At 40.2% G+C, this 14,218-nt stretch overlaps 2 protein-coding genes across 2 annotated transcripts in view; one reads left to right on the top strand and one right to left on the bottom strand.

Moving 5' to 3' along the window:
- Positions 1-216: 216 nt before the first annotated feature.
- On the bottom strand, positions 217-10,808 carry NDUFAF7 (NADH:ubiquinone oxidoreductase complex assembly factor 7; the record flags this gene model as incomplete). The annotated part of the gene is made up of 10 exons (XM_082215055.1): positions 217-1,076; positions 1,372-1,545; positions 1,905-2,048; positions 2,702-2,815; positions 4,097-4,155; positions 4,549-4,756; positions 5,871-5,981; positions 7,856-7,936; positions 9,189-9,352; positions 10,526-10,808. 10 exons carry the CDS (start codon positions 10,806-10,808, stop codon positions 861-863), a joined length of 1,554 nt encoding a protein of 517 aa, XP_082071181.1. The 3' UTR covers positions 217-860.
- Positions 10,809-10,829: 21 nt separating this feature from the next.
- Positions 10,830-14,218, top strand: part of CEBPZ (CCAAT enhancer binding protein zeta) — a 21,621-nt gene continuing 18,232 nt past the window's right edge. The window contains exons 1-2 of the mRNA XM_082214996.1: positions 10,830-11,029; positions 12,445-13,976. Coding sequence (XP_082071122.1) covers positions 10,913-11,029; positions 12,445-13,976 — 1,649 coding nt within the window. The 5' untranslated portion in view covers positions 10,830-10,912. The remainder of the gene's footprint in view (positions 11,030-12,444; positions 13,977-14,218) is intronic.

Raw genomic sequence — 14,218 nt, 5'->3', positions numbered from 1 at the left:
GTTTCTTTGTAAACTTATGCAACAACAGAATAGGATCAATATTATTTCGGATTGACTCAGTTGTTATCCTATAGATGTCTACTCAGAAATAAGTCCCCTTGAGTTCAGTGGGGTTTGCTTCCAGGTAGGTGTATATAGAATTGCAGCCTTAAGATCGGTTGTAGCATCAGAGAGCCATATTTAAACAGCAGCAAAGCAAGTCAAACATGTACAGTGTCAGGTATGCCTCTTGATTTAATTTCAGGTTTCAGGATAGCAAAATTTTGGACCAGTAGGGTAGGAATAAAAGCCCTGTTGTAGTTAAAGATGAGAAATAACTGGAATGTTTCTACACTATAACAGCTGTTACACACATTTCACAAACCATAAATAAACTGCATAGCTTGCACTCTTACTTTCCTATGAATGCCTACAAATATTATTAAATCAAAGCTTTAAGTCACTGAAGGTTGGCATTAAATCTGTTGCTCCAGATGAATTTGTACCCAGTGTTGCATTATCATTAATCTTTGTTTTTCAGTTAAGTTGCATTCATTGAAGAAATAGTTCTGTATTGATGCTAGAAGATATTCATGTAAAACTTGTAGCCTCAAAAAGACACTGTCAAGTACTTTTTATATTTTTATATGTCCCATTGTTTGTAAATATCCTCTAAGCTTGAAAATAAATTTTATTTCCCTATCATGCGTCTTTTCCCCACTACTGTATCCTCTGTACTTCCTCTAACTTTGGTAACTGTATCAAAATCCCTGTGTGCAGAAAGGCAACGTGATTGTTATAAGACCTATCTACATACCCCTATTTCCATGATTCGCAATGGGAAGCCTGCATCGTTCTCTTAAAGCATTGTCATTTGGGGTTCACTTCCATGAGAGTTCACCAAAGCCAGCAACAAATGCTGAATGTGATGTTGAGTCTTTTGACTTCTTTTGCTGATCTGAAGCTGTAAATCTGGAGTGAGGTAACATGGCAAAAAAGTGGAAACGTCCTCCCATTTTATCCAGGTCCATTAGCATTTCATAACTTCGAAGCAGCTGAGTCTGAATGGCTGCATCATTGACACTTTTCAATAGTACCTAAATGGGAAAATGAATTATTTTAATCCCCTTTAAAACTGCAGAATTGTCCAGTTGTGCTACCTGTAACTTGGCTACTTTCCATCCTAGAATTACATCAATCTTCTGCCCTTCCAAATTTGTATATTCTGAATTTTAACTTGTTCATTTGATAAATTTATATCCCACCCTTCAAAATAAATAATACAGGTTCTGTTTCCCATTACAATGAGACTTAAATCAGCTACAGATAATCTAAGTGTTATTCAGTTAAGTAAGACTAGTCTATATAAACTAGCCAGAAAGTGGCTCCTACCTGCAGTCTGATATCAATGCCCATATTTTTCAAAAAATCGTGTTGCTTTATGGGACCCAAGGTTGCGACTCTTTCCTGTGCTATTTTTCGCAGGTAACTGAAGTCAACATCTGCTGTGAGGTCCGCTGTTCCTGGAGATATTAAGACATTGTGAAGTTCATGTCCACGGAATCCCTGAAAAATAATAGAAATGGGGGGGGGGGAGAGAATGGTTCACTTAGACCCTGCAGCTTTTAAGGTTGCAGACAAAAATAGAGCACAGGGGAAAAACGACCTCCAATTATAAAAAGGGAATTTTTAAAGTTAAGAATTATGATTTTTGAAGAATTGTATGCTGTCTTAAGCTACAAATGGCTCCCTTTCCAAAACCTCACCACTTATTGCTGGCTATAACATTCTTGCACTTCTACTCCACCTTTTATCGCAAAGCTACTTTAGTAACTGCCCCAGATAGTAGAGAAGAAATTTTAGCTTTGGAAAAAACAGACTGTTCACGCAAACTGTCCCGTAGGAACCTTTATAAATCAACCTACCCTGAATGTATCTGTTTTGGTTCCATTGTGGCCATAATCTACAATCAGTGCATTGCCCCCATTCTTTTCAATATTATGGGCCAGCTTCTGGATGATGATGCCAGCGTCAGGACACACTTCCACATGATCTCTGGATTCTTTGTCCTAAATGAGAATTCAGGGGTTGAACAAACAGTTATGTAGCAGTATATGTACACATGCCTACAGCTATAAGTCCTGACACTTTCCTGCAGCTTCCCTCAAGAGAATTCTGGGTTGTGAGTTTTATGGGAGGACATGAATCGTCCATCAAACCTGTAATTCTCAGGATTCCCTGCAGGGAAACGATAGCAGGAAATCTGCAAGACGGGGTTTGTCACATGTCTATCTGGATCCTACATTTGTTATGAAATAAAACCCCTTCTCGGAATAAACTAGATGCAACATTTGTTGCTTTTTAGTAATGATCTTACTGGTTATTTTGATAAATACCAGGTAAGCTGCTAAACAAGGTTCTATAAAGTTTTCCTTAGGAATCTATAGCTTCATATTCTGCTTGTCCATCTTTTTTCCTAAAACGAAATACAGGTGTATCACCCTTACTGGTCTGGTTTCACATGGCAAGTAGCCTTTCCTTACAATTTTATTGCACATAACAAATGCATACTAAGATGTTCTCAATAAAAACCACCAGATAAGTATGTTTGAAACAGTGATAATAACTGCAGTAAGTACATTTTGAAAACAGTGAGCAGCTCAAAATATGTAACACAATGGCAGTATTAGCTGGATGGAGAGGATTATATAAGCGAGCTTACATGTATGAAGGCTTTTGCAGCAGGAGTAGCAGATGGTGCAAGGACAAATCGCAGCTTGTCAGGAGTGTCTGGATCAATGTCAACCAACAACTCACGCCACCCCTTTTCTGTTTTCTGTTAATTTAAAAATAAGTTGGATACGGATTTTATTGAACACTGTCAGCTACACTGTTTACCATTTCATGTAAGTTTATTCAAGGATATGCTCTTGACAAAAAAAAGCCGATTAATCATTTATTATACTTTTACCTCTCAGTGAAGTTCTTTAAAAGCAAACATGAACAGATTTTGCTTCACTAATTTGTACCTTTGTGGAAAAGTTCCTGCTGTATTCCTTAGTATTCTAACCAGTAGAAACAAAAAACCCAGTCAACTGTGTTGATCCATTATTACACACACCTGCACATCTGAAAGCAGCTGTGTACTGTTTAATATCCAATTTATTAGAATGAGCATGGCAGTAATCCTGTGCATAGTTTCCTATAAGCTCTTATCAAAACTCAGTGGTACATGCTTCTGACAGGATAGATTGTAAAACACACTGGGCGTTAACAAAATATTGTGAGCCAGTTGAAATTTAATTAGGAATGCATTTAAGCTGGAAGCAGGAAGTTCATGAAAAAGAGAGGAAGCAAGCTCCAGCCTCAGCTTGACTGTTTCCCTCATTCTCTGACTTCTATGCTAATTTTTTAGAAACACCAGGAAAACTGAAAGTGGCCTTACCACCACATTCACCTGCCAGCAAAGAAAGTCCATCAGTAACTTTGCCATTCTAGCAGATGTCATGTCTTCTGTTCTGAAAAAAGTCCTGGAACAGTGCTCCCCTACATTTCTCCTTCAATACACTACTGATACTGGCCAGTAATATTATTATTTATTAAATTTGTAAAAAAATAATTATACCAGCCTTGTAGAATAGATAAACAAGTGTGCAACTAGTAGAATAAGAAAAACACAACTCCTGCCATTGCCTATTTAAATCAATAGATGTAGTTAAAAGCAGAATCTTGTATTATTACAAGACTGCTGACATGTCTGTGTACAGTGCAAGTACTTGATGACTATTCCCTACGATCTCGGTTTCCAAAATTAGAATACATGCACTGTATCTAAATATAAAACTTTTGCTATATAAAAAATGCTGGGAATTCTGAAATAACCAGGATGAATTTAACTTAATGATTTGACTTATTTTGTATAATATATACACTTCATTGTACAAAATAAGTTGTTGTTAAGTTAAATTCATTTCGGTCATTCCATGTACTTATTAAAGCATGTCATTTCCATGACACAGACACACTTGCTCTCTGCCTCCACTGGATTGTAGTTTTGTTCTCTTTCTAAATAGTAAATACTTTTAAAGTCAAGTCAGGCAATAAAGAGCTATCATACCTGAAATTTGTGTATAGGAAGAGCGTCAAAAAATTCATGTGCTAAATAAAAACTGAAGCCTAAAGGAAAAAACAAAGTGTCGATCAAATTACAACATCTGAAACTAACATTTTTCACTTAAATAGCATCCAAAGTCTTCACTTGGAACTGCTGTATGAGGTATCTGTTGCACTAGATGCAAAACTGAGATTTCAAGCACAATATGAAGAACCATTAGAAAATTGTTTTACCACCACAAAAACTGAAATCTTCAAAAACAGATTTACTATAAACATTTTGCAATCAAACTATCCAAACTCACATTAAAACATGCCAAGGAGAAGCAGATCTACAGTTATATAACTTCTGGACACCCCACCACTGCAAAGCTTTAAAAAGAGAACTAATGACAGTTCAATAAAAGCACACGTGCGCACACGCGCGCGCGCACACACAAAAGCATCAAACCTTACCTTCTGGCACATCATTCAGGTCTTGGTACCAGAAAATTGGCAGCCTGGTCTTAGTAATCCCTTGCATGTAGGTAGTGGGACTCTCTGTTAATTCTGTCTTTCCTTCTGTGAGTACTGATGCTTGAATCTCACTTAATTTTGGACTGATTTCCACCAAATGAACAGAAATATCACATTTACTAAGTACAGAACTCAGCTGATTAAAAACCTGTAAATGAAGAAGTTTAGTTAGAGACAAAGTACAGGTAGTGATTTTATAAAATTCTTCAAGGCTGTGCTTAAAAGACTTCTACAACAGTTTTATAGTTATTAGGTTGTATCCAATGTTGCCTGTATGTGAGCAGAATCAATTTCCACTCATGCAATGCGGCTTTGCATTCTTCTTTCCCCTCCCACACTCAAAATCCACTCCGGGGAACTGGGGGAGACACCTGACAAGATTTGGAAGGGGGCACGCGAGGGACTGCTGAGAAGAGGAGAGTCCTGTTACGCAAGCAAAACTCTACTTGTGCAACATTAGATTCCTCCCTTTATTTTTCGAAATGATAGTGGTTTTTCTCAAGCACTTAGGGTTAAGTGGCACGTCAGCTACCTTGGCATCACAATGAAATTCCTGATGTTAAACCAGAAAGGCAGGGATATAAATTTGTTTTGCTGGCCAATAAGGCAGAAACTGGTAGGTACTGTACTAGGGACCAAAGAATGGATGAAAATCAATGAGATACAGGCAGAATTTCTCAAAACCATAACTCTGTTGTGCCTCACAAAGGCTTGTTTAGACGCCTGATAAACCAAACTTTATGAAGTCATGAAAGAACATTGGGATCAAGTATTCTTTGCTTCATTCTTCTTCCTGTCATGCACTGGCTTTAGAGTAACAATTCTGATTTGTATTCAGCCATAGTTTGCCATTACATTAGAACTGGGGAACTCTGGTTTAATGTTGGTTAACAAACTAGGAAAAAAACTAGGTCAAGTTTGGATGTAACAAAAATATTTGGCTTCATACAGACTAGTATGATGGTGATGACAGTTATGCACTCATATTAATGACGATACATAACAGGAGGAGGACTGGGGTAAGGGAAGAGCTCTAGGCCGTGACACTTGTTCAAGGCCTCAAAACCAAGATTTATTTATGAGTCACCAGCTATTCTGCACTAGACAGAAAGGTTTGAAACAAACAAGGGTTTCCTAAAGCTTGCTATCTAGTGCAGAATAGCAGGTGAAACAAAGAATTTTAAGAATTTCAGCCTGAAATGTACAAAAAAGGCAGGTTTCAAACCCACCAGACTATGGAGGAAAAGGTTGTATTTACTTACCCGCAAAATATCATTAGTAAGACTACCTCTTCCTGGGCCCAATTCCACCAGTTGAATTTTTTTTGGCTTGCCAGCACCCATCCATTCACTAACAAACCAAACACCTATTAACTAGAGAAAATAAATAGATGTAATTATTTTTCATTCACAGTACTTACTATGCAATTTTGCAGTTTTGAACACAGTAAAATTGCTTAAACACCGTTGAAATACATATGTTTACTGTATGCTGGATGGCAGTTGATGTTTTCCTGAATCTTCATGTTCAGTGCTTAGAAGATCTCTTCCTGGGAGCACAGCCTGGGAGTCATTTTGGACTCGCAGCTGTCCATGGAGGCACAGTCAATTCTGTGTCCAGAGCAGCTGTTTACCAGCTCCATCTGGTACGCAGGCTGAGACCCTATCTGCCCGCAGACTCTTGCCAGAGTGGTGCATGCTCTAGTTATCTCCCAATTGGACTACTGCAATGCGCTCTATGTGGGGCTACCTTTGAAGGTGACCCGGAAACTACAACTAATCCAGAATGTGGCAGCTAGACTGGTGACTGGGAGCAGCTGCCGAGACCAAATAACACCGGTCTTGAAAGACCTACATTGGCTCCCAGTACATTTCCGAGCACAATTCAAAGTGTTGGTGCTGACCTTTAAAGCCCTAAACGGCCTCAGTCCAGTATACCTGAAGGAGCGTCTCCACCCCCATTGTTCTGCCCGGACACAGAGGTCCAGCTCCGAGGGCCTTCTGGCGGTTCCCTCACTGCAAGAAGTGAAGTTATAGGGAACCAGGCAGAGGGCCTTCTCGGTAGTGGCGCCCGCCCTGTGGAACACCCTCCCACCAGATGTCAAAGAAAAAAACAACTACCAGACTTTTCAGAGACATCTGAACGCAGCCCTGTTTAGGGAAGCTTTTACTATCTGAAAGACTATTGTATTTTAACATTTTGTTGGAAGCCGCCCAGAGTGGCTGAGAAAACTCAGCCAGATGGGCAGGGTATAAATAAATTATTATTATTATTATTATTATTATTATTATTATTATTATTATTATTTTCAGAATCAGACAAATCAAGACTGGGCAGGTGGCTTGGATTCTTGTATATCAAAAGAATTAACTAACAGTGCAGTCTATATGTGTTAACTCAGAAGCAACTCCTTCAATGGGGCTTACTCCTATGTATAGAATTGCTGCCTAAATTCCTAATGAAAGATACTTACTTTGGAGTATCTCTTTCTTAACTTAGTAGGATTTATTACATCACTAACAATGACATCAGATTCCTTAAGCAGAAATTGTCTCCCTTGTTATTTACCATGAACAGGTATATACTGGAAAGAACCCAGCTTAACTTTATGATCTTGGGAAAACTTTCAAATGTATTCATTTATTATTTGTCTGTTGCTTTTCTGCATAGCTGTGTCCACAGTGGCTCACAACACAAGAATAGCAATACAATAGCAGGAATATGCATCAATACATCATTATAACAGTAAATTGCCATATCATTAAAAAATCTAATATAGCCCTCCAAACATGTAACAGTTCATTTCAAGAACAGCAAAATCTTAAATTCATTGCAAGTTAGACAATATCAGTCACAAAAACTAACATAATCTTAATTGTTAAAATGCATAAGCCAGAGAGTAAGGTGTGATAACACTTTCCACTGTTCTCAGATATTAGTAAATCATATAACCAGCAGCAAGTTTCTCAAAGTATGAAGTGCAGGAAATAGTTGTCATCATTTTTGCAACAGCTTCATTTAAAATGATACACACAGAAGTAGTAGGCTTAATACTGAGAAAATGCACTTTTTTGTAAATTGAACAAACATTTGGAAATCACTTTCTGATACTTCAGAGACAGAATGGTGACACTGCTCGGTATGGAAGAAGACTAGTATGCAAAGCTTGACAGAATAATGGCTTAAATAGCAGCACCATAAAACATTACCATATCTCATCAGATAAAATGTACTTTAAAAAATGTACCTCCCCAAAGATCTGACTTATTTCAGGTGAAGTAACAAAATCTCCTTTTTCACCTAGCATGTCACGATGCATATAGTATCCCTATAGAAGAAAAAAGAACCAATCAGTTCCCAACTCTTGATTATGTTCACTTGCTAGTTAGCTACAACACTGAAATTGTTTAATGAAAGAAACTAACAGCCCTCTTAAAATATAAAACCTCATCCTTAAACATCCTTAAACTCAGCTAGGAAACTATATGGGAGGAGGGTTAAGGAGGTAGAAGAGACAGAGAGCCTTGATGCAGGCTAGCTGAAGGACAGGGGGTTGAGAAGCCATGGCCTGAGGCAAGGATGGGTGGGAGAGGCATACAGCTGGTAAGAGAAAGAGCCAAGGATGAAAGAAAGCAAGAGTGAGGAAAAAACTCACTGAGGGCCAGAGACTAGGAGAGGCCACTGATGCAGGCAGAAGGGAATGAATGAGCCACAGAACAATCCTTATCCCCAGATTTGCTGGCTAGAGGGTGTTAGGATGGAGTGGGTATGCCTCTTCTCTAGTAGATGAAGTGCATGCCTGATGCAGAGGCCCCTATTAGGATCGCTCCATAGGCATTGATCTATTGCAGGCCTCAAAATGTGGCATTCTAAGGGCAGGGCAGAGGCACTGCCATCTGATATCAAAGCCACCCTGATTCTCCAGTAGGCTTCATCTCACTACCTTAAGGGGCACTTTTTGGACAACAGCCATACTTGGATAAAATGTGATGGGTGTTTCCTACCATGACAATTTGTATAAAAGTTGTGTTTATATGTCTAAAAAGTTAGGCATAAACAAATGAGATCATTTGAATGAGAATGTAAAACAAATCTGCCCACCCACAAAGAAACTATACTAGTTATTGTAGTAATGATGTACAACCAAAAGCTTAGTACGCAGCGTAGGTCTCATCTTCTCTCCAGCCTTACAACCACCTTGTCTCCTAGGCCTGCAGTTCCTCACCCTTCAAAACCTCCTTGCAGTGCAGTCCTAAGTGGGGTGTGTGGAAGATGCAAAGTGGTGGACTAACCACCACTTCCAAAACCCTGCTGGGCTGCCAAAGTGGGGAGTGTGTGGGGTCAACTTACTGTTCTGCCCCCTGAATGTATTATTATTATTATTATTATTATTATTAATTCCCCTCCCATTGGTTTGAATTGGGGTCAGGGTCAGGGCTGGCATTCCTTCTCCTCTACCTCCCCTTACTCTTTGTACAGCATCATTGGTACAAGTTTCATCTGAATAATAGACAAATATAAACTGGAGCTTCAAATCCCAAAGTGAAATTTGAACGATGCACATTTAGTACTGTTCATACCTTCACAGGATTAGTCAAAACTTCCCGCATATATTCAGCAATTGTAATGGGACCAGTTGATTTTATTTTCATCATTAGATGCTTCAGCATTGGTGTCACTGGACTGTTTTCCTCTGCTTTACTTTCTGAACTAAAGCACTGGCATGTCAATGTAGTGGAACGACCTATGTAAAAACATAAGATTAGCCATCTACAAGGGATCCACTGAACAAATAGTCTCTCTAGAAGTGGCTAATATGAGCTATGTTTGAGTAAGCGTACAAAGCAACTAAACAATGGTTAGAGGAAACTTTTTTAAAAAAATGGTGTAGGTGTGGGGCCATCAGCTTGTTAAAGATCCCTGGAAAACATGGGGAACTGAACATTGCTTTTATAAGAAAGTAGTATTTAAATTCTAAATGCATTATTTGATCCAAAAAATTATCAGTCAAGATGCAGAAAGCCCCAGCTGCAATTGCTGGCATCAGCAGGTAGGCTAGGGAAAGACCCCTTCCTGAAACCCTGGAGAGCTGCTTGTCAGTGTAGACCAGGCATGTCCAAAGTCCGTTTTGGGGGCCTAATCCTCAACAACTTCAATCCTAAAAAAAAGGTCAACAACTTTGCTTGGCCCTCACAGCCCTTCACTTCATCAAATCTGGCCCTCTTTGAAAAAAGTTGGACAGTACACTGCCTGACTCAGACAAGGGGTGACTCGAGTCACTTAATGCAAAGACATGTAAATAAATGGCATGGGGCAACCGTATTAGGTAAGATCCAACCAAAACAAAGTACTTTTAAACTCCACTGAAATCAGATTGCTCATATTTACCGATTCCTGCCTGTTCTTTTCCATCCTTGCTATTACCACTAATTGACTTTTTCTGGTGGTGGGCAGAGCCACCCCTTTGCTTACTCCCTTTCCCCTTTCTTGTAGAAAGGGGGGGAAGGTGATATAGAAGAAGTTGCTCCGAGCAAATATTTGGGGGGTGATGTGCATTTCTCTGATCATTACCACTGCTTTCTACTTGCAATTGGGAGCTGAGGTGTTAAACTGGGCGGCTGGATAGTTTCTGCAAAGCTGGATAGTTTCTGCTCCAACATGACCCCCTGGGTCTCTTCAAACTCTACAATTCTGTGATTCTAGGGCTCAAAACAGGGAGCTGCCTGGTTTTTTTGGGAGCATCTTTGTGGAGGGAGGCGGGTCTGTGGGGACTGGAAACGGCTGCGAACACTCTTAGGTTGCAAGCTCCGCCCACTTACTCGGGAGTAAGTCCCACTGAAGTCAACAGGACTTGCTTCAGAGTAAACGCAAGTGAGGTTTTCCTGTTAAGGTATGCTCTACGCATCGTTCTCGTTACCATGGAGACGGAGGAAACGGTCGCATCGCGCGACAAGGCGCATCCCCCGGAGTAAGGCTCTCCCCGGCTGCAGGAGCGCCATGCTCGCGCCGTCCCTTCCTTCACCTCCCTGACCCTCTTGTCCTGGCAGCCAAATAAAATAATTATTTTGCGAAGCAACAAAGGAGTTCACCTTAGAGCCCGTGCCTGTACTAAGATGCTTATTATTACAATATAGATAGACAAGCAGTGCGCCCCTCTCTCTGCCCCTTTCTCGTTTGTTTCCTAAATCTGTGCCGTTCATAGTACCTTATATGTATCTAGCAGGACCTTCCACCGTCTAAGTGAGTGTCGTCATCACTTCTACCCGGAAGCTAGGGTGACGCGTGCGTGGTCTGGCCGAGGGAGATGGCGACGTTGTCGGAGTTGGAGCTCGAGAAGTCTGACGAGAGAGATGGCGAGGGAGAGGTTGATGATGGAAGCGGCTTCACTCTGGAGGAGGTGCTGCGCCTCGGAGGCACCAAAGTAAGAAAGAGGCCCTGAGGCGGCCTGGAAAGGGGTCCAGGGAGGTCCCTGCGCATCTCTTTCCTTCCACGTGGTGGGAAAGGGGTGAGAGCCTTGGGTCAGCCTGGCTCTTTTCCCTCGGAAAGGATGGGCTTTAACAGGCGGAGTTTCTCCAAAAGTCGAAACAAAATAAAAAAAATCATTCCAGTAGCACCTTATAGACCAACTAAGTTTGTTATTGGTATGATCTTTCGTGTGCATGCATCTTCAGATACATGAGATAAGAATCCAATGTCTCTATTCAGACCAGGTCTCTCCATGGTTTTAAGTCTGGTAATAAGTTGCAATTCAGCAACTTCTCTTTCCAGTCTATTTCTGAATTTTTTTTTGTAATAAGACAGCAAAAGAATTTCAGAAATAGACTGGAAAGAGAAGTTGCTGAATTGCAACTTATTACCAAACTTAAAACCATGGAGAGACCTGGTCTGAATAGAGACATTGGATTCTTATCTCATTATACATGATAAAGCTATTTTTAGCTGTCCCACCCCTTGCTTTTTCCTGCAAGACCAATTGCAGTCGTTAGCAGTTGACAACAGGTTTACCACACCTATCAGCCAATCACCCATTCCCACCAACCTTCTGAGTAATAACCCTCCCTACCGTGTCACTATATATAAGGGACTGGTGACTTCTGTTTCAGTGTATCTGAAGAAGTGTGCATGCACATGAAAGCTCATACCAATAACAAACTTAGTCGGTCTCTAAGGTGCTACTGTAAGGAATTTATTTTGTTTTGACTATGGCAGACCAACACGGCTACCTACCTGTAACTTTCTCCAAAAGGGCATTCGCCCTGGAAGGAGACTTCATCTGTCTAATGTTGGCTTCTCACATGTTGCCGTCTTTTCAAACTGGTGAAAATAAATGGCAGATCCGCTGCATGTGTAGCTTGAGGGGTTACACACATAGTATGTGGGCAGCGAACAATTTTTGTTTTCATTTTTAGACATCTCCTCCCTCACTGGGTTATATACAAAGAGCCTTCTGGCCCCGTGTGGAACAACAGATAATATTGTAACAGAAATGTGCGGCCACAAATTCTTATGTCATGACTAACCTGTTGTCCTTAATTTTTTTATGTGCAGCCAGTGATTAAGACAGTTTTTTTCTGATTTTTGTACATGGTTTTTAGTAAAACAAAAAACAAAAATCCAGCACTATGAGAGCAGGTGGGACAATTCTTAATACTAGATAGTCCTTACATTGGTGGATATTTCAGAGGTGTGCAAGTAAATTAGAAGCAGTAATGGGCAATGTTGTCTGCGTATGTTATAAACCTATTTGCAGTATGGATGTTTTATAATGCATGAACTGTCAAATGATGTTATCCATGAACACGCTGCTGAGACAACTTGTTACTTTGTTTTATGCAGCAAGATTATATCATGCTCGCTGCTTTGGATGAGACCGAAGAAATTGTAGATGGTGGGAAAAAAGGTGCCATTGATGATCTGAAGGATGGTGAATTGGAGGCATTTATAAAATCACTGGGTGTGAGCAGCTATTCAAAAGAATTCCTGGTTGCAGCAGATGAAGAAGAAGAGGGAGAAGCAGTTGAAGGAGAACAAAAACTACGAAAAAAAGAGAAAGTCAACCAAAAGGAAGTAAACAAAACTACAGTATCAAAAAAAGAAAACCAAGTGAAAGGAAGTAAAGAAAAAATAGAGTCAAGTAATGCCCAAGATAATAAGAAACAGTCAGTTCCCAATAGTGCTTTGTTGCATGGAACAAAAAAAGACAAGGAAGTGGACACTTTTCAGTTTCATGAGCGGCAGATACTACTTATAAAACCAGGGGGCAAATGGTATGATCTGGAGTATACAAATGAATTTTCTACTGAACCCCAAAATCAGTCCCTTGTATCCAAGTATAAGGCTTTGGCTCAAAAGCTTTACCAACAAGAGGCAGACCTCTGCAAGAGTAAGGCAAATCTATGGAAAGGATCATCATCAGCTTGGATGAAAACTGTAGTATCATCAGGGACTCTTGCTGACAGAATGGCTGCCATGACCCTTCTTATCCAAGATGCTGCTGTCCACTCACTTCAGTTTATAGAGACCCTGGTGAATCTGATCAAAAAGAAAGGTAGTAGAAGGCAGAGTTTAATGGCCTTGGATACTTTCAAAGAGCTTCTCATGACACATCTTCTACCAGACAATCGTAAGCTGTACACTTTCTCCCAACATCCTTTTGGCTCTCTGGAGCAGCTCTCAAGTGGCAACAGAGACTCGAGGGACAGGCGCCTGATCTTGTGGTATTTTGAGCATCACCTGAAGCACTGGGTGGCTGAATTTGTGCAGGTGTTAGAATCACTGAGTCATGATCCCCTGGTGGCAACAAAAACCCGTGCTATTGTTGTTGCGCATGAACTTCTCTGCAACAAGGTAGAGGAAGAGAAAGCTTTTCTTGTGCAGTTAGTAAACAAACTGGGAGATCCTCTAAACAAAATAGCCACCAAAGCCTCTTATCTGCTAGAGACTCTGCTTCATAAGCATCCCAACATGAAAGGAGTGGTGTGTAATGAAGTGGAGAGGCTTCTCTATCGATCAAACATTAGCCCCAAAGCACAATACTATGCCATCTGCTTTTTGAACCAGATTGTTCTTAGTCACGAGGAGAGTGAGCTGGCTAACAAACTCATTACACTCTACTTTTGCTTTTTTCGGTCTTGTATCAAGAAAAAAGACGTTGAGTCCAAAATGCTTAGTGCCCTCTTGACAGGGGTGAACAGAGCTTACCCTTATGCTCAGACTAGTGATGAAAAAATAAAGGAGCAGATGGATACTTTGTTTAAGGTTTTGCACCTTGCGAACTTCAGCACCGGCATCCAAGCCTTGATGTTGCTGTTTCAAGTAATGGATTCTAATCAGACTATATCTGACCGATATTACACAGCCCTATACAAGTAAGCATCACATACATTTTGATGTTTCTATTAAGTCGCGTTTTGTAGAATATTTACTGCTGATCAGTTTTTTATGGTTTATATGAATTTAAATTGTGAATATTGTGATGGCAAGAGAACTGCTTTGTCCCTCTTTGCATATCAGTAGTTGCCCTGTCTGTTTTTGGCATTTGATAGGTAAACTGTTTTGCTTGACAATTCATGCCAATGTAGACATCTGTAATGTGGAGGTTTTTTGTTTC

This window comes from Podarcis vaucheri, assembly GCF_965113315.1.
Source record: "Podarcis vaucheri genome assembly, chromosome: 3".
NCBI lineage: Eukaryota > Metazoa > Chordata > Lepidosauria > Squamata > Lacertidae > Podarcis > Podarcis vaucheri.
This window is presented reverse-complemented; position numbering and strand designations above follow the sequence as displayed.